At 32.9% G+C, this 16275-nt stretch overlaps 2 protein-coding genes across 3 annotated transcripts; both read right to left on the reverse strand.

Annotated features, from left to right (window-relative positions):
- Positions 1–725: 725 nt before the first annotated feature.
- Positions 726–12972, reverse strand: LOC111416660 (F-box only protein 33). The gene is made up of 8 exons (XM_071197216.1): positions 12818–12972; positions 12291–12489; positions 11984–12223; positions 4935–5181; positions 4604–4879; positions 4336–4543; positions 4006–4130; positions 726–945 (listed from the first exon to the last, which is right to left on the reverse strand). The coding sequence occupies exons 1-8, from the start codon at positions 12843–12845 to the stop codon at positions 814–816; spliced, it is 1455 nt and encodes a 484-aa protein (XP_071053317.1). The 5' UTR covers positions 12846–12972; the 3' UTR covers positions 726–813.
- A 693-nt stretch (positions 12973–13665) lies between these two features.
- Positions 13666–16227, reverse strand: LOC111423088 (neither inactivation nor afterpotential B). 2 transcript variants are annotated; one of them, XM_023056338.2, is made up of 7 exons: positions 15692–16227; positions 15270–15643; positions 15013–15218; positions 14796–14963; positions 14128–14720; positions 13977–14075; positions 13666–13920 (listed from the first exon to the last, which is right to left on the reverse strand). In XM_023056338.2, the coding sequence occupies exons 1-7, from the start codon at positions 15797–15799 to the stop codon at positions 13846–13848; spliced, it is 1623 nt and encodes a 540-aa protein (XP_022912106.2). In that variant the 5' UTR covers positions 15800–16227; the 3' UTR covers positions 13666–13845. The 2 variants fall into 2 exon arrangements, with proteins under 2 accessions (XP_022912106.2, XP_022912105.2); XM_023056337.2 differs by having other exon boundaries at positions 13666–13927.
- Between the last annotated feature and the right edge of the window lie 48 nt (positions 16228–16275).

Raw genomic sequence — 16275 nt, forward strand, 5'->3', positions numbered from 1 at the left:
TGCTATTTCACTTTTTAATACAAAAATTAACCTCTCAACTTGTTAGAAACTAAAAAAGTAAAGTTTCAGTTATTTTAATTACTTTTTCTTATGTACAACGGTTGGACAAAGTGTATCACAAACATTAATTAAACGACAAAAAAAATTAATTAAAATTTAAAAAAATGCATTTTTTATCTCAATTAATCATTTTGTTTTAACAACTTTTTCTCTCTAAAATTTTATTTTTGCCACATTCACAAAGAAGATGATATTATTTCTTTTGCGTTTTTGGCATCATCGTATCACACACAACCTTTCTTTCTTTAAACGAAGAACAGAAAATATTTTTTTATAATAAATAAATGAAAAAAAAATCCTCTTTTTTTCCTTATTTTTTTTTAACTCTCGATCGTTGTTTTTCTCAGTATCGATATCACAGATGTTTTTCAGCTTATCACTAGAGGTATTTTTTAATGTTTGTTGTTTGTTTTTGCTTACTTGTTTCTTTGTTACCTTATTTATATTGGTTGTTTCATTTGTTTAATTATTATTTTTCTTCTATACAAAAAACGAATTAATTAATAATTAATTTCAGCTCACTTTTTTCTAATACTTCGCGTCTTTCTCCCTTTTCTTATTATTATTTATTATTTTTACGTACGCTTTGTGTTGGTTAAAAATATAAAACGATTATTTAATTAATACTCGAAGGAAATTAAAAATCGAGCGGGGTTACGGTATTTCGTGTTTTAGTTTCGAATCGTTTCTTTTTGGTAGAAATCGGAGTTTTTAATGCTTACTAACTAAGTTGTTGGGACGACGTGTTCTGACTTAACGGAGATCGGAGAGTAAATACGGTGAGATAAATTCATCTGAATCGCCTTCAACTGGATCTAAAATCACTGGGTGTAACTGCGAATTTGGTACTGGTTGCCATGGTTTTCCCAATATTTTAGATATTTCCTATAAAAATAATACAAAATGGATTAGTAAATTAGCAACAATACATTATTAAATCATTAAAATTTTTGTTACACAATTTATTAATAGTATATTAAAAAACAAGTTTCGTAAGACACGTTTGAAATGCACGAATTCAAGTTGAATGAATGAGTGCTTTAAGTCTTATGAAACGTGTTTTTTATGCTATTTTTTGTAATTCGCGTTTTTATCCTTTTTTTTCTCAAAAATAAAATAAATTTTGACAATGTAGGGAAATAGGTATGTAGCAGTTGGTAACACCGTAACACTTGAATATATAGTTTATTTTTCTTCTATAATACCTGTCAAAGTGTTGTAAAGTTGGCAAAACTAACAGGGAGTTTTGTTATATGATGTTTTGAAATAAATATGTCACACTGACGTTTAAGCTTTCGCTATTCAAAAAGAAAACGTGCATAAAAAAATGTTGTGGGGTGTGTATTTGGCATTTATTTACCTACAAAAGGTGTTTTGTTCTATTTAATTACTATGTAGCACGTTTTTACAATAAATATGTACTTGATTAAAATCGTATTTATCTAAACATTTATTAGTGTTTTAACCTCAATTATTTAGTTACTGAAAATGTTGCAAAAAATCAGGAAAACAACATAAATTTTATAAGGGTCCTAGATAATGCCAACAGAAACCCTAAAAAATTTACATTGACAAGTATTATAGAAAAAAAACGAACTATAGAAATTTGAATTGACAATTAGAAGCTGTCAAAACACAAAATGTATTCACCTGAAAAAAATGTTTCATGTACACCTCTCAAACTAAGAGAAATTGCTCAGTGTTCAATGTCCTTATCATTGTGGACCTGGTATTCGATGCTAAGAACGTGTTTAAACATCCATAGACAAAAATTGTCACATTGACAACTATAAAAATTAATGACCCAATGTCATCAACTTGAAGTGGTTCCATAAAATGTTACTAAAATCTCATTACAGTATCGGATGCTGTAAGGAGTCTCATTACAGCACCTGTTTGAGTACTGTTATAGCTTTCATTACCGTAGCGAATTACAAAATAGTATATTAAAAAACAAGTTTCGTAAGACACGCTTGAAATGCACGAATTCAAGTTGAAAAACGAGTGGCGAAGCCACGAGTTTTTTAATGAATGAGTGCTTTAAGTCTTATGAAACGTGTTTTTTATGCTATTTTTTGTAATTCGCGTTTTTATCCTTTTTTTCTCAAAAATAAAATAAATTTTGACAATGTAGGGAAATAGGTATGTAGCAGTTGGTAACACCGTAACACTTGAATATAGAAATTTGAATTGACAATTAGAAACTGTCAAACCACAAAATGTATTCACCTAACAAAAATGTGTCATGTACACCTCCCAAAATAAGAGAAATTGCTCAGTGTTCAATGTCCTCATCATTGTGGACCTGGTATTCGATGCTAAGAACGTGTTTAAACATCCATAGACAAAAATTGTCACATTGACAACTAGAAAAATTAATGACCCAATGTCACCAACTTGAACTGGTTCCATAAAATGTTACTAAAATCTCATTACAGTATCGGATGCTGTAAGGAGTCTCATTACAGCACCCGTTTGAGTACTGTTAGAGCTTTCATTACCGTCGCGAATTACAAAATAGTATATTAAAAAACAAGTTTCGTAAGACACGCTTGAAATGCACGAATTCAAGTTGAAAAACGAGTGGCGAAGCCACGAGTTTTTTAATGAATGAGTGCTTTAAGTCTTATGAAACGTGTTTTTTATGCTATTTTTTGTAATTCGCGTTTTTATACTTTTTTTTAACAAAAATAAAGTAAATTTTGACAATGTAGGGAAATAGGTATGTAGCAGTTGGTAACATCGGAACACTTGAAAATAGAAACTTTGAATTGACAATTAGAAACTGTCAAAACACAAAATATATTCACCTGAAAAAAATGTTTGATGTACACCTTCCCAAAATAAGAGAAATTGCTCAGAGTCAATGTCCTCATCATTGTGGACCTTGTGTTCGATGCTAAGAACGTGTTTAAACATCCATAGACAAAAATTGTCACATTGACAACTAGAAAAATTAATGACCCAATGTCACCAACTTGAACTAGTTCCATAAAATGTTACTAAAATATCATTACAACATCGGATGCTGTAAAGAGTCTCATTACAGCACCCGTTTGAGTACTGTAATAGCTTTCATTACCATCGCGAATTACAAAAAATCTTTTACAAACTTCAAGGTAAAATTTTATCAAGTGTCTTCATAAAACTTATATTATTTTATTATGAAAATGTATGTTTATTTTATTCCAATTATTCATGTATAAATAAATATAAAACCAAAAACCTTATTTTGATTTTTTTTTTGAATAAAGAAGGTTAAAAAAGTTATCTGACTCGAAATTCCCTACTAATCTTGCCAACTATTGCCAACTTGACAACAATTTGACATATATTATAGATAACGAAACAGAATTTAGGATAAAGTTTGTTGTCATATTGCAAAATGTATGAATAAGTACACAATAATTACAGAAAAGCGTTCAAGAGAATTGATAAGAAAATAGCTTTTGTTCAAAATTGATGCTATTGGGAGATAGCTTGATGGATTGCTTCTTCACCGTCATTTGAATCACTTTCTGCTATTGAATTACTGACGTTATTTGCAGTAGTAATAGATTCTTCAATACCATCCTTCTAGTAGTTTTCATCACTCTCTCTGAAATACTTATACATTGAAGTTCTTATGCAGCACTAACATTGATGTTTTGGGTTCCCTTGGTTTTTTTTACTTTTTGATCATGAGTAACATCAAAAATTAGTTTGAACTGAACCGGTAAAACTTACTCTACAAATAATTTACTACTTTAAACACTAAATAAATGATAAGGATCAATAAGAATAAGCAACCACAAAAAAAAACACAAAAAGATTTCAGTAAAACAATTATTCAACGTCCCAGTGTATGCATTGTACAGGGATATTATCAACACTCATCTCACTTTTTACAAAACTAGCTTGTGAATTACATGATAATATGATAAAATAAAGTAATAGAAATCTTACCTTTCTAGCGTTAACACTTCTAGATCTTGAATATAAAATATCTACGTTCGCTATTTCTAATTTTTTGAGTGTATCAGTCCTTAATCTCGCTATTGCAACCAGATCTTCTTCCGCATATTTATAACCTAAACAAAAAAAAAAAATATTAAAGTGTACAGATAATTCTAGATTGAATAACACAAATACTCGTAACAAGAACTTTAACGTTAAAAATCACGTTTAAAATTTAATTTATTATTTGAATTTGGAATTGAATTGAAAATATATAAATAAAACTATCCATATTGCTTTTGATTTCTTGACTGTTGTAGTCAAAAATATTTAAATTACCCATAAACGTTATTTCTTCTAATTCACTACATAACCATGCAAGAATAATAAGTGGATCGGGATCTGGACCATCTGGATATAAATTCCTTCGTAATGATGCACTTAAATTCCACGCTATTCTTTGGTTATTCAAGGAATCTATCCACATAAAACTACGTAAAGTTTTTTCATAATACCTCGATAACAGATCTAAAAGGCGTATGTTTATCTAAAAATATATAAAAATTAATATATAAATCGAAAATGTTAAAAGTATCAAAAATGTTACATTTTCACAAAACAATGCCCTAAAATGCGTTAATCTCATATTCCTTTTTAAAAACGGCGGATTTGGATCAATAACTTCATCGTATGCATGTATCAAACTAACTCTAACCCCACAATTCGGATGAATCTCGGTAAAATCTCTCCATGCCTCCTCGGTTGTGCCACAATGTTCCTCCCAAATACCATGAACGTGTATGACTAGTCTTTCAAGGTTCTGCGCGGCCCTTAATGAATGTAAAAATGTATCGCTTAATGCATCATAATCCGTACTGAGAATCTATAAAACCAATTTAATTCAGAAATTAATTTCAAAATTTATTTTTAATATTTACTTGTAGGTTAGAAAATGGCATTAAAAGTATTCCATCATAAGATAAAATATAATAGCTGGCCGGGTCATCCTTAACGGAAGCCAACCCTAACGTGGTAACTTTTTCAGGGCGAGTTTTAGCAAGTATATGTAAATACTGTGGTACATGTTGTAGTAAATCTTCATTCATTCCCAAGCTGAGTCGTTGTAATGGTCTTCGGGCGCATATGTTCATTATGTGTTGTGCCACTGGCATTTCCTTATCTTTTCTGTGTGAAAAAAAAATGCGACATGAAAATAACTTAAATAATTTTTACAACAATGCACTCAAGATAAAATTTACAGTCGTCATTGCTAATAGATTTTTCTAATATGTTTCTAACTGGTTAACAATATTAATAAAAATTACAGTTAATAAAAAAAATTGTAGGAAAACACTTTCTGTTTTAATATAATTTACATTTCAGAGTATTAAGTTTCAATGTGCCTTGAATACTTTATACTTTATAAAGGGGGTCATTGTATATGGTCTACTAAGCATAAAAAACGATCTTTATCAGTGTATACAGTGAATTTCACTTGAGATGCAATATACAAAAATGTATTTTCATAGAATATGTCGATATAATTTGACATTACAGTAAAACCTCGATATAACGGATCAATACGGGGAACGCAATATCCGTTATAGCTCAATAAAAATATACAACAATCTAGCGCTGAATAACAAATCAAACTAGACTAACACTGCTTCCGGATCCGTCAGCGCCCGCTCCAGTGAATTTCTGAATGTTCTTTCCCTTTGCGGACTTAACCAACGAAATTATCATAAAAATTCTTATGTAAACACACTTGATCTTATTATTACGAATTCTGCCGATGTACATCAATTATCTCTTTGTAGTGATCCATTGCTTCCTGAGGACAGTGCGCACTCCACTCTAAAGTTTTCCTGCTCAATTTCATTTACTCGTTCATTATCTATACATCATGGTGATGCTTTTTGTTTTAGAAAAGCCCGGTTTCCTGAATTGAATGAGTACTTTAATGGAATTGACTGGGAATCAGAGCTCGCTGGTCGTGATATCAATGACGCTGTTCAAATTTTTTTATAACTACGTTAATACTGCTATTCGCGAATTTGTCCCTTTAAAACGCAAAGCTATCAAGGGTTTTCCCAGTTGGTTTTCATACAGTACCATTAAAGTAATTCGAGAGAAAAGGAGGGCGCACTGTAGATGGAAGCGTTTTAGAAACCGACTTGACTACCTCACTTTTTCAATTCTAAGGAGTCGTGCAAAGTATCTAATCCATCACAATTACATGGAGCATGTTAGAAGAGCTGAAAGTAATATGCAATCTGATCCAAAGGTGTTTTGGGCTTTTACTAAGTCTAAGAAGCGTGCGGATGTCATTCCTTCTACGATATCATGGAATGGAACTGTTGTCGGCGATGGTGTTGGAGTATGCTCATTGTTTGCTGATTTCTTTTCTTCGGTTTTTGTGGATCCTGCTCCAATCCAGCAGAATGTAGATTGTATAGAATGGATACCCTTCCTTTGAGTCAGATGCAGTTTGACAGAATTGAGGTTGAGGAGGCCCTGATGGGCATCAGGGTTACAGACAGTATAGGTACTGATGGTATTCCATCAATTTTAATCAAGGAATGTTCACACTCTCTGTCCCTTCCTTTAACTATTTTATTTAATGCTTCATTGATAATGGGTGTCTTTCCTTTATTGTAGAAGCGGGCTTTTGTTCTTCCCATTTTTAAATCTGGGGACCGTGGTGCTATATCCGATTACCGCCCCATATCTATTTTGTCAGCATTTGGGAAAGTGTTTGAGAAAGTAGTTCATGCACGTCTATTCTTTGCCCTTAAGTCTAAAATCAATTCTAGACAACATGGTTTTTTTGCTGGTCGCTCGGTGGAGAGTAACTTGCTTGAATATACCCAGTATATCTTATCTACTCTGGATGATTCTTGTCAGGTTGATTCAGTTTATACGGATTTTAGTAAAGCTTTCGACCGGGTGGATCACAACTTACTTCTGTTCAAACTAAAGAAGTTTGGTGTTCAGGGAAATCTTTTGCAATGGCTTGCTTCCTATCTGAAGGAGAGATGCCAGATTGTTTCAGTTAATGGTTTTTTCTCTAATCCTGTGTCGGTTCCTTCCGGTGTTCCACAGGGTAGCCATCTGGGCCCTTTACTGTTTAATATTTATGTTAACGACATATTTGACGTCGTTAATTATGCCCAATGTTTAATGTATGCTGACGATTTAAAACTCTTTCTCCGTATCTCCTCACCTCTTGATTGTTCTAAGCTGCAATCTGACTTAAACAATCTACATGCTTTTTGCTTAAATAATCGCCTTTCATTAAACTTATCAAAGTGTAATGTTATTTCCTTCTCTAGGAGGGTGAACACAATCCACTACAATTATAGCGTCGCTGGTGAGAGGTTGCTCATTTATTAGAGATTTGGGTGTTACATTCGATTATAAATTATTATTTGATAAACATATCGATACTGTTGTCTCCAAAGCCTGGCGTATGTTAGGATTTATTATGAGATCAACGGTAGCTTTTTCAAACATTGCTGCAATTAGAAATCTCTATTTTGCCTATGTTTACAGCACACTTAACTTCTGCAGCATCGTTTGGAATCCTCAGTATCTCTCGTATAAATCTAGAATTGAGCGTATTCAATCTAAATTCCTCAAATACCTTTGTTTTAAATTTTTCATTCAATACATTGATTACGAATCAACTTGCACTTCTTTTCGTATGTTAACCCTCAACCAGCGTCGCTTTTGTGGGGATGTATTATATTTTTACAAACTTTTGAACAACAAGTGTGATTCTCCAATGCTTGTTGGTTCTATATGTGTTCACGTTCCTCCGAGATTACTTCGCTTTGATTTTCTATTTATGACACCTACTCCTAGAACCAATGCCTGTCAAAACTCTCCTTTATTGAAAATGGCAAGATCGGCAAATCGTGTTAACATAGATCTGTTTCAGCATTCTTTCTATGCATTTAAAAAACTGCTCTTTGCTGCAGTTGGTGTGTTGCCTCGAGCGTTCATTTGATATATGATATATTTATATCACCTAAACTTAGTTTTAGTTTTTTTTCCTTTTGAATCACTTTTGTACCATTAATGTTAATTCAGTATTATTATTGTGAACTGTAATTCTATTTTATTTGTATACAATTGGTTGTTTGTGGTACAGTATTATTGGGTTCGACCTGTTTCTGTACCCACATGAAATAAATAAATAAACACTACCACTAGAACTAGAACTAGAAACATTCCGTTTAGCTGTGTGTCTCTTAACACTTTCGTGTCCGCTCAATATAAAATTAGGGTAACGTCAATGGCCGGCATCTTCACTACATATTGTTAAGCCAGGAGCCGCAAATAATGTCATATAAACGTAAAAAAACGTGATCGGACACGAAAGTGTTAAGACAGCTAAACCTGAATGTTTCTAGTTCTAGGTCTACTGATAGTGCTAGTGTAACACTAGAACTAATACCGAAAACTCAGGGTTATCATAAGGTCGTCATCTTTTCCAAGCAAAACTTTTCCTTTGTAAAACCACCAATGCCTGTACAGGCTGTCCAAATTTCGATGGGTTTGCAGGGTATCTCAGTTATTATGAAAGATAGAAAGTTGCGGCTTTAAAACTTACAATGGCGCAAACCAAATTTTCATAGACCTCTTCGTTTTTGATATACAGGGAGTGTTTAAAAATTTACGATTTTCAGACACCTCATGTATCTCGGCTATCCGGAAACGTAAAAACGGGTTCTAATAGATTTTTTCACGTAGAATCCAATGATGCACGTAGAATTTTTCTAGTCATCACGGTTTTTGGGTTATAAAGAGTGAAGTATTTTAGAAGTTGAGTATTCAGTATTTGATTTGTGTGATGACTAGAAAAATTCTACGTGCACCATTGGATTCCACGTGAAAAAATCTATTAGAACCCGTTTTTACTTTTTTACTAAGTTTCCGGATATAGTAGAAACCACGAGAGATCGCTTAGAAATGGTATGAATCAAAATATGGACGTACGACTTAGATTATTTCACCACATACATTTAAATGTAGGTTATGTTAGTAATGGAGGTTATATGTCAAACATTGTCAAAAATATTATTTAATGATTTTCCTTTCAAAGAAAACATTTTCGGCTTGTGAAAACACTGACAGATTCATGATAACGCTCACAAGACGTTTCGATTTGTGGTTATAATTATAGAGTTACATCCCTTAGAAGAACAGACGTACTTTTTCGACGTGGCCATTTGAATTGTACAGCAGACATATTAAACTAATGCTATCTCTTTCTAACACACATTACTCTCTAGCGGTTTGAGAACTACATATGTCATTTCTAAGAGCGGAAAACGATGATTTACTGCCAGCTCTCGTGGCGTCTACTATAGCCGAGATACAGGAGGTGTCTGAAAATCGTAAATTTCAAACACTCCCTGTATATCAAAAACGAAGAGGGCTATGAAAATTTGGTTTGTGCCATTGTAAGTTTCACAAAAAAGTAGCTCAGGTTCGCGAAAGCCGCAACTTTCTATCTTTCATAATAACTGAGATACTTTGCAAACCCATCGAAATTTGGACACCCTGTACTATTAAGCTATGTTGTATTTTATGTGGGACAGTGCAAGTGCATAATAGTTTCTTAACTATAGTTACTGATATAAAAACTGTCGGAAAACTGTCGGATCATGTTAACATATTTGTGGCAGAATTGTTTGCTGTATGGTGGGCAATGGACTATGTAAAGACAAACAGGGTGTCACCAGTGGTGATATTCACGGATTCTTTGAGTGTGATCCGTGCATTGGAGGTGGCCATGGGAAGAAAGACGAAGGTACATTATCTGGTGAACAAAGTTAAAGAACTTAGCTGGCAGTGTACTGTGGAAGAACTGAAGATTGAGTTGGCTTGGATTCCTGGCCATGTGGGAATTGTTGGCAATGAGAGGGCGGATGGTCTGGCAGCGGGTGACACTGGTCCATTGTATCAGATACGCAAGGACGTTGTTGACATTGTCTACGAACTAAAGAGGGATGTATTGGATTCATGACAGCGGAATTGGGATGATAGTAGCAGATTCAAGGGCAGAGCCTTGTGGTTGATTAAGAGGGATGTCAGAGAAGGGGCATGGTATAAGCAATTACGTTCAGAATCTAAACACATGATATCTACAATTAATCGCATGAGAGTGGGACATGGCATGTTTCCTGCACATCTGTACAGGATTGGCATGGCGGATTCTCCAAACTGCAGTTGTGGAGAATTTTGTGATCTTAACCACATTATTTTGGCATGTGAAACGTATGAGTTGGACAGAAGTAGAATGTTTGTTAAGCTGAGAAGGGAGGGCATTTTTCCTCCATATAATGTTAGTATGCTTTTGGCAACCAATAACGCATGGATCACAGTTCGGTAGATGTTCATCCTTTCGAGGGGTTGACCCGGGGATGTACATCTGTCGCCGTTCGGTAGGTTATAGGCATAACAGTGGGTTATAGGTGCTTAAGCAAGTAAAAGTGGCTTGATGGGTTAAGGTAGTAAGGAAGGATCATTCCCCCCTTCCGGTAGTTCTGGTTATTTAAGTTGTCTCTGATCTTTGGAACTTTATCCCCCCACAGGGCTACCTAATGTGAGGATAAACTGATACAACAAAAAAAAAAAAATGTGACTGGTGGTAAAAGGGCTATATAAGCCCAGACACCAAGTGGATACCCCTGGTTTTAAGAAGAAGTAAGAAGAAGAACTATATACTTTATTTTAGGGGGAAGGCTCTGGAGGTGAATGTAGGAAAGACAAAGGTTATGAAGTTCTGTAAAGGGGGTAGAAGGAAGAGCGAAGACTGGAGGTGGGAAGGGAAGGAGATAGAGGAGGTGAGGGAGTACACATATTTGGGGTACAGATTTAGAGAGGACAACAAGGAAGGCGCGCATGTGAGGGCAATGGCAAAGAAGGCGAATAAGATGATGGGGCAGGTCTGGGGGTGGGGGGAGAGATTATTTGGAAGGGATATGGGAAAAAGGAAGATGATATTCGAGTGCTTGATTAGAAGTGTTATGATGTACGGGGCGGAGCTTTGGGGGTGGAAAGAGCAAGGGCTGTTGGAAGGCGTACAGGCTAGGTATTGGAGATGGGTTTTGGGGTTGGCAAAAGAGACGCCGGAGTACATAGTCAGAGATGAGGTGAAGGTTGATAAGTTAAGAGTGGAGGCGGGTAAAAGGGCGGTACGTTTTGAGGAGAGGGTTGAAGGGAGGTCTCAATGTAAAATTTTGGGGGAGTGCTGGAAAGAGATTAAGGCAGGGAAAGGGGGTTACGGGCAACGAGGGAGGGAGGAATATTTCAGAAGGGTAGGGTACTCAGTGAAAGCGGTAGATGATAGAAGGAGGGAAGGGATAGAGATGTACAGAGGCAAGAAAGAAGGGGGCAGATAAGGGAGAGCAGGTACAACCCTAAGTACGAGGAAATAATAACGGAGGGATTGCCGAAGTACTTGTCGGTGGAGGGGGATGAGGAGGGGAAGAGGATGGTGGCAAGATTCAGATGCGGCAATGAGGAGAGAGCGAATAGGTATTGGATGAGAGATGAGGAGAGGGGTTGTAGGCTATGTGGGGGGGAGTGGGACTCATTGGAGCACCTACTGAGGAAGTGTGAAGAGCTAAGAGAGGAGGTGATCGGCTGGAAGCAGGTGCTGGGGGAGGGGGCAGAGGGAAGAGAATGGATGAGGGAGGTGGTGGCGACAAGGCAGCGTAGGGAGATGCGGGGAGGAGATGGGGAGGGGTAGGATAGGAAATAAAATGTATTGTATTGTAATGTGATATATGTAATTGTAGTATTGCTAAAAATTTAATTGTTTGTGGAATGTATTGCTGATTTGATAGCAATAAACTTAATTAATAAGAAGAAGAACTATAGTTACTGCATTCATATATTGCAAGTTATATGAAATTTCCGGTATAAGTGAATTAAAATGTGTTATGTAAATTAATAAAAAATAAGTACTTACGCGTCCACATATTTTGTTGGCAGTTCCATGTGGGAAAATGCTGGTTCTAAAATTAAGGAGAGCAAATTGTCGTTGCGTTTCAACTGCTGGAGTAACAACATAAATTCATTCATACAATTCACTGAGAGCGAGTTTAATTTTATTACAGCATGGGTTACTATTCGACCTACAGTAGTTGTAAAAAATCTTGCCCTATTTAAATTATCTGGGTAGATTTTAAATGTAACTTCTTTCCAAAATCTTTAAAAAAAAATTAATTGTTTAATTCAGATTCAAGTTGGTGACACTGATTAACTTAACACTTTACCTTGGATGATATAAATTTTGTCTCCAAGTTCGACAAGTACTTGAAGCATTTATACGATCTTTTTCTGATAATAAAGAATAGATATCGTGTAAAATAATGCTTGGTAAAAGTTCCCATTTTCCGGTATAATATTCTGGTTGTATAATCTTAGTTTTCTTTTGTTGTTTGGGCCATAAACACCCAGGATCATTTCCCATATCTACATAAAGAAAAAACAAAAAAAAAATAAATTACAACTCTATTTCAAAAAACAACTATTTAATCAAGTTTTTAAAGGTCAAAAAGTGTTAGTTTTACAGCGTACAAAACATATTGCGATCTGCTTTTGATCGATTTTCGGCCCAGGAAAAAAAATGAAACCGTGACGTGCAGAAATAACTCTAAAAATATACGATCCATAAAAATACGAAAACAAGTTTTTGTTTGGTCACTTGACTCAATCCGTATCCAAAAATCAAGAACAATTCACAACGAAAACGAATAAATTTCGAAAGAATTAGTAACCAAAGAAATTTCATAAACATTACCCTTGCATGATATTCTCGCGTGCAACATTTAAATAATCACAACAATTACGGACCACGCTTTTTAAATTGATATTTGGTTTGTTGAAAAATTAAAAAGAAAACTTAAAAAGTAACTACGCAGTCTGGACTCTTTACATATGTTCGACACTCACTCTAAGACGTTTGTCGTGACACTGACAGTAAGTGATATGACGTTTGAATTGTCGATGTTGTTCTTAAACGTGATTGGTGGATACTATAAACGATCAAAACATGTGTTTTAAGCGGGATATTTAACTTTTTTAAATAAATTAGGTTTATTTAAAATTATTGATAGGATAATTAAAAATAACTCATAAATAGCTTAAACTATTTTATTTGACAGATTTTATAAGAAATAAGGTTTTGTAATTTTAATTTTAGTTGACATTTATAAAACGAGAATATTTGAAATTTTTGATTACTTAAAATTATTCTTTTTTACTTTCTATTGGATTTTAAAAGTTTATGTAATTAGGTTAGACGGAATAGGAATTTAAAATAAAATAATGATGTTTCTTACGTAAAACTTTCGTTTTATTGAGTAATGTAGATGTTTTCTAATTTTCTATTTATAATTACTATTTATGTTGCTTTATTTCTTCATTATTCGAACTTTTTAGCTCATTACTTAAACTAAAATGACAATGTTAATATTATTTATGTTAATTTTTTATTTACTTACAATTAGATTAATTATGATTTAGTTCAAAATTTATGAAATATCATATAGGCAACCAAATTTACATCATTTTTAATCATTTAGTAATCTAAATATTTATTACAACTTAATTTAATAAAGCAAAATTAAACAATAAATACAATGGAAATAATGGTATATTCATTATATTAACGGTGTATATATTTATATTTTTATTATTTAACATTTTGAAATTTCGAAATTATTCGAATTATTTAATTTTTCGAGATGAACCATCCATGTAAACACTTTGGAATTGGCGTTTCGGTGTGAAATTCAACCTTAGCTATTTCCTGCATAGTTTTGGCATCTAAAATAAGTAATCCAACACGATTAGAATCATTTTTTCCTCCCCATAACAATGAAGATAAAAGAACTCCATCATCTTCAGACTAAAAATTAAAAGGAAGTGTTAATTATTTAAATATAAAAATGTTTTACCGTTGAATTATGTGATGGTACAAATATAGGTTCGCTTGGATAACAATTTCTTTCCGCCCATATTTTTGTCGATTTCGTTTTAACATTAACTTTAATCAACTTAAAAGAAAAATATTTTGGAAATTAAAATTATTAAATAAAAAAAGGTTACCGTTCCAGGATTAAAATTATCAACGTCTGAGCTAATACCATAGAAGTACTTGTAATCTTTTCCAAAATAATTTTCATAATTAATTCTGGGTGTTTCACATCCTAAATTAACTAATCGTTCAGGTTCGACGAAAATGTTACCATCCCTTTTAAAAGCTTTCGCGTTACAACAACCAATCGTAACCAAATTTTCATTTTTATTTTTCACATTTGATGGTTTTATCAATGGCAAAACGAATCGAATCGGTCGTCCTCGAAACATGGTCGCATAATCCGGGTTTTTATTTAAGTTTTTCATCGCATCAATATACATACACTCCAACATTTTTGGGTCTTGGTAAGCACAAATATCAATTATTATTTGATTGGATGATTCGTATTGATTTATTATGTGAAGATAGAAAAATGGATCTGAATAAAATTCGTAAACTAATTTTCCAGATTTTTTTGATAAAATTGTAAATTTGACTTTTTCATCATAAAACCATTTTAAAGCACCAATAAAGGGTTGGTTTTTAAATTTACATTTCACTAAATCTATAACTGAGACGCATAAAGGTTGTTCAACTAATATAAAATAATTTTCGGTCATTCCTAAAAAAAAATAACATGGGTCTTGTGTTAGTTCTAGTTTTAGTTTAATTAACACCAAATTAAATTTATAATTACCAAATGAATGCATATAAGATGGATTTAAAGGCCATTTTGCTGGTATAGAAGCGATAATTCTTATTTTAGGCTCATTAGTATTGTTATTTTCATGATGTTTAGGAAAATTAATGATACAATGAACCGGTCCAGTTGGTGTTATTTGTAAACCAAGATTAAATGCACTTCCTAAAAATTCAAAAACTAATCTTTTTCTACATTATTTTTATTTTTATACCATCTTGATTTATTATGGGATGCGAAGTATGATTAACTACCATTAGTAAGTCATTTAAATCAACTTTTTTCTCCGTTGATAAATCATCTGGATTAATTTTAAACATAATTCCAGTTTCAGCAAATGCATATAATTCGTCACCAAATGGATAAACTGAAATCATTGCGTTATCACTCTTATTTTTAATGTTAAATGCAGAAGACACCCTAAAAATTAATTAATAGTATTATAATTTAATGCATTATTTTTATAATTACCTATTAAAAATAGTTTGACATGGATCTGGAATAGCTTTAGTCCCAAATTCAGTGAAAACAATTCTTTGGGCTGTAATATTTCTTTTATAAACATCCGATTGTACAAATCGACATTGATAGGTAACATTTCCAGATTTAATACTAAATCTATGTAATAAAGCGAAACTATCAAAAAGATGATTATAGGTGTACTTTCCAACTTTAAGACTTCCGGGGCCGTTTCTTATTAGAGTACCTTCTAGCCACTTTGGGATTGTACCAGAAGAAAATTTTGATGGCAAAGGTGTTAAGATTTCATTTTCGCACGATCTTAACCATATTTCCGGGTCGCAATTTGGAAAAAGGATTTTCTCATCACCAACATTTTCAAATTTCTAAATATTCCTATTTAAGTAAGATTGATTAAAAAATTTTTTACTTACTTGATTTTTATTAATTAAATATTGTTTTTGTGGTAATCGTTTCCAATTAAAAGCTGGAATAAATCCGCATTTTTCTTCATCATTTTCACAGTTATCGTTATTATCCATTAAAAAAAAAGATTTTGATTTGAGTATGTATTACTTATTAATAAGGAAGTAGATTAACAGAATGTTCGTTTTTATATCTTGCTAATTACGAAACATTAATGGTTTGACGACTTTTATTTAATCATTTTTGAAGGTTAACTTAATTTGCCCTCTACATTGATTAATTGGGACGTTGTTAATTTATTAAACATTCGTTATTTTTTTAATTACATTTTAATTAAATTTTTATTACATCATTTAGTAAGATTACTTTAGCCTTATAAATGGAGATCTTTGTTTTACACATGATTAAAATGTATAATAGTCACACTATTATAGAAGGTACTTTCGGATACAATTACCAGTAATTAATCTCTTAATCTTGTAAAGGGGTTTTTCAGGTAAAGCAAAGTGTTGAATTCGAACATTTTATTTTTTGAGGTGGAACTTTTTTTATGTACAACTCACAAGATCTTTATTTATTTCCAGCAAAAGCA

The sequence above is a fragment of the Onthophagus taurus genome, chromosome 7, assembly GCF_036711975.1.
Source record: "Onthophagus taurus isolate NC chromosome 7, IU_Otau_3.0, whole genome shotgun sequence".
NCBI classification, from domain to species: domain Eukaryota; kingdom Metazoa; phylum Arthropoda; class Insecta; order Coleoptera; family Scarabaeidae; genus Onthophagus; species Onthophagus taurus.

What these genes read in the sequence shown, in the direction of transcription:
- LOC111416660 (XM_071197216.1), bottom strand. Translation starts at nt 12,845, where the DNA reads ATGTTGCACGCGAGAATATCATGCAAGG. An exon ending in GGGCATTGTTTTGTGAAAAT is followed by an intron (nt 4,544 to 4,603) that starts GTAACATTTTTG and finishes ATATATTTTTAG; the next exon opens with ATAAACATACGCCTTTTAGA. An exon ending in GAAGTGTTAACGCTAGAAAG is followed by an intron (nt 946 to 4,005) that starts GTAAGATTTCTA and finishes TTATTTTTATAG; the next exon opens with GAAATATCTAAAATATTGGG.
- LOC111423088 (XM_023056337.2), bottom strand. Translation starts at nt 15,799, where the DNA reads ATGGATAATAACGATAACTGTGAAAATGATGAAGAAAAATGCGGATTT. An exon ending in ATAATTTTAATCCTGGAACG is followed by an intron (nt 14,076 to 14,127) that starts GTAACCTTTTTT and finishes TTTTCTTTTAAG; the next exon opens with TTGATTAAAGTTAATGTTAA. An exon ending in TACCATCACATAATTCAACG is followed by an intron (nt 13,928 to 13,976) that starts GTAAAACATTTT and finishes TTTAATTTTTAG; the next exon opens with TCTGAAGATGATGGAGTTCT.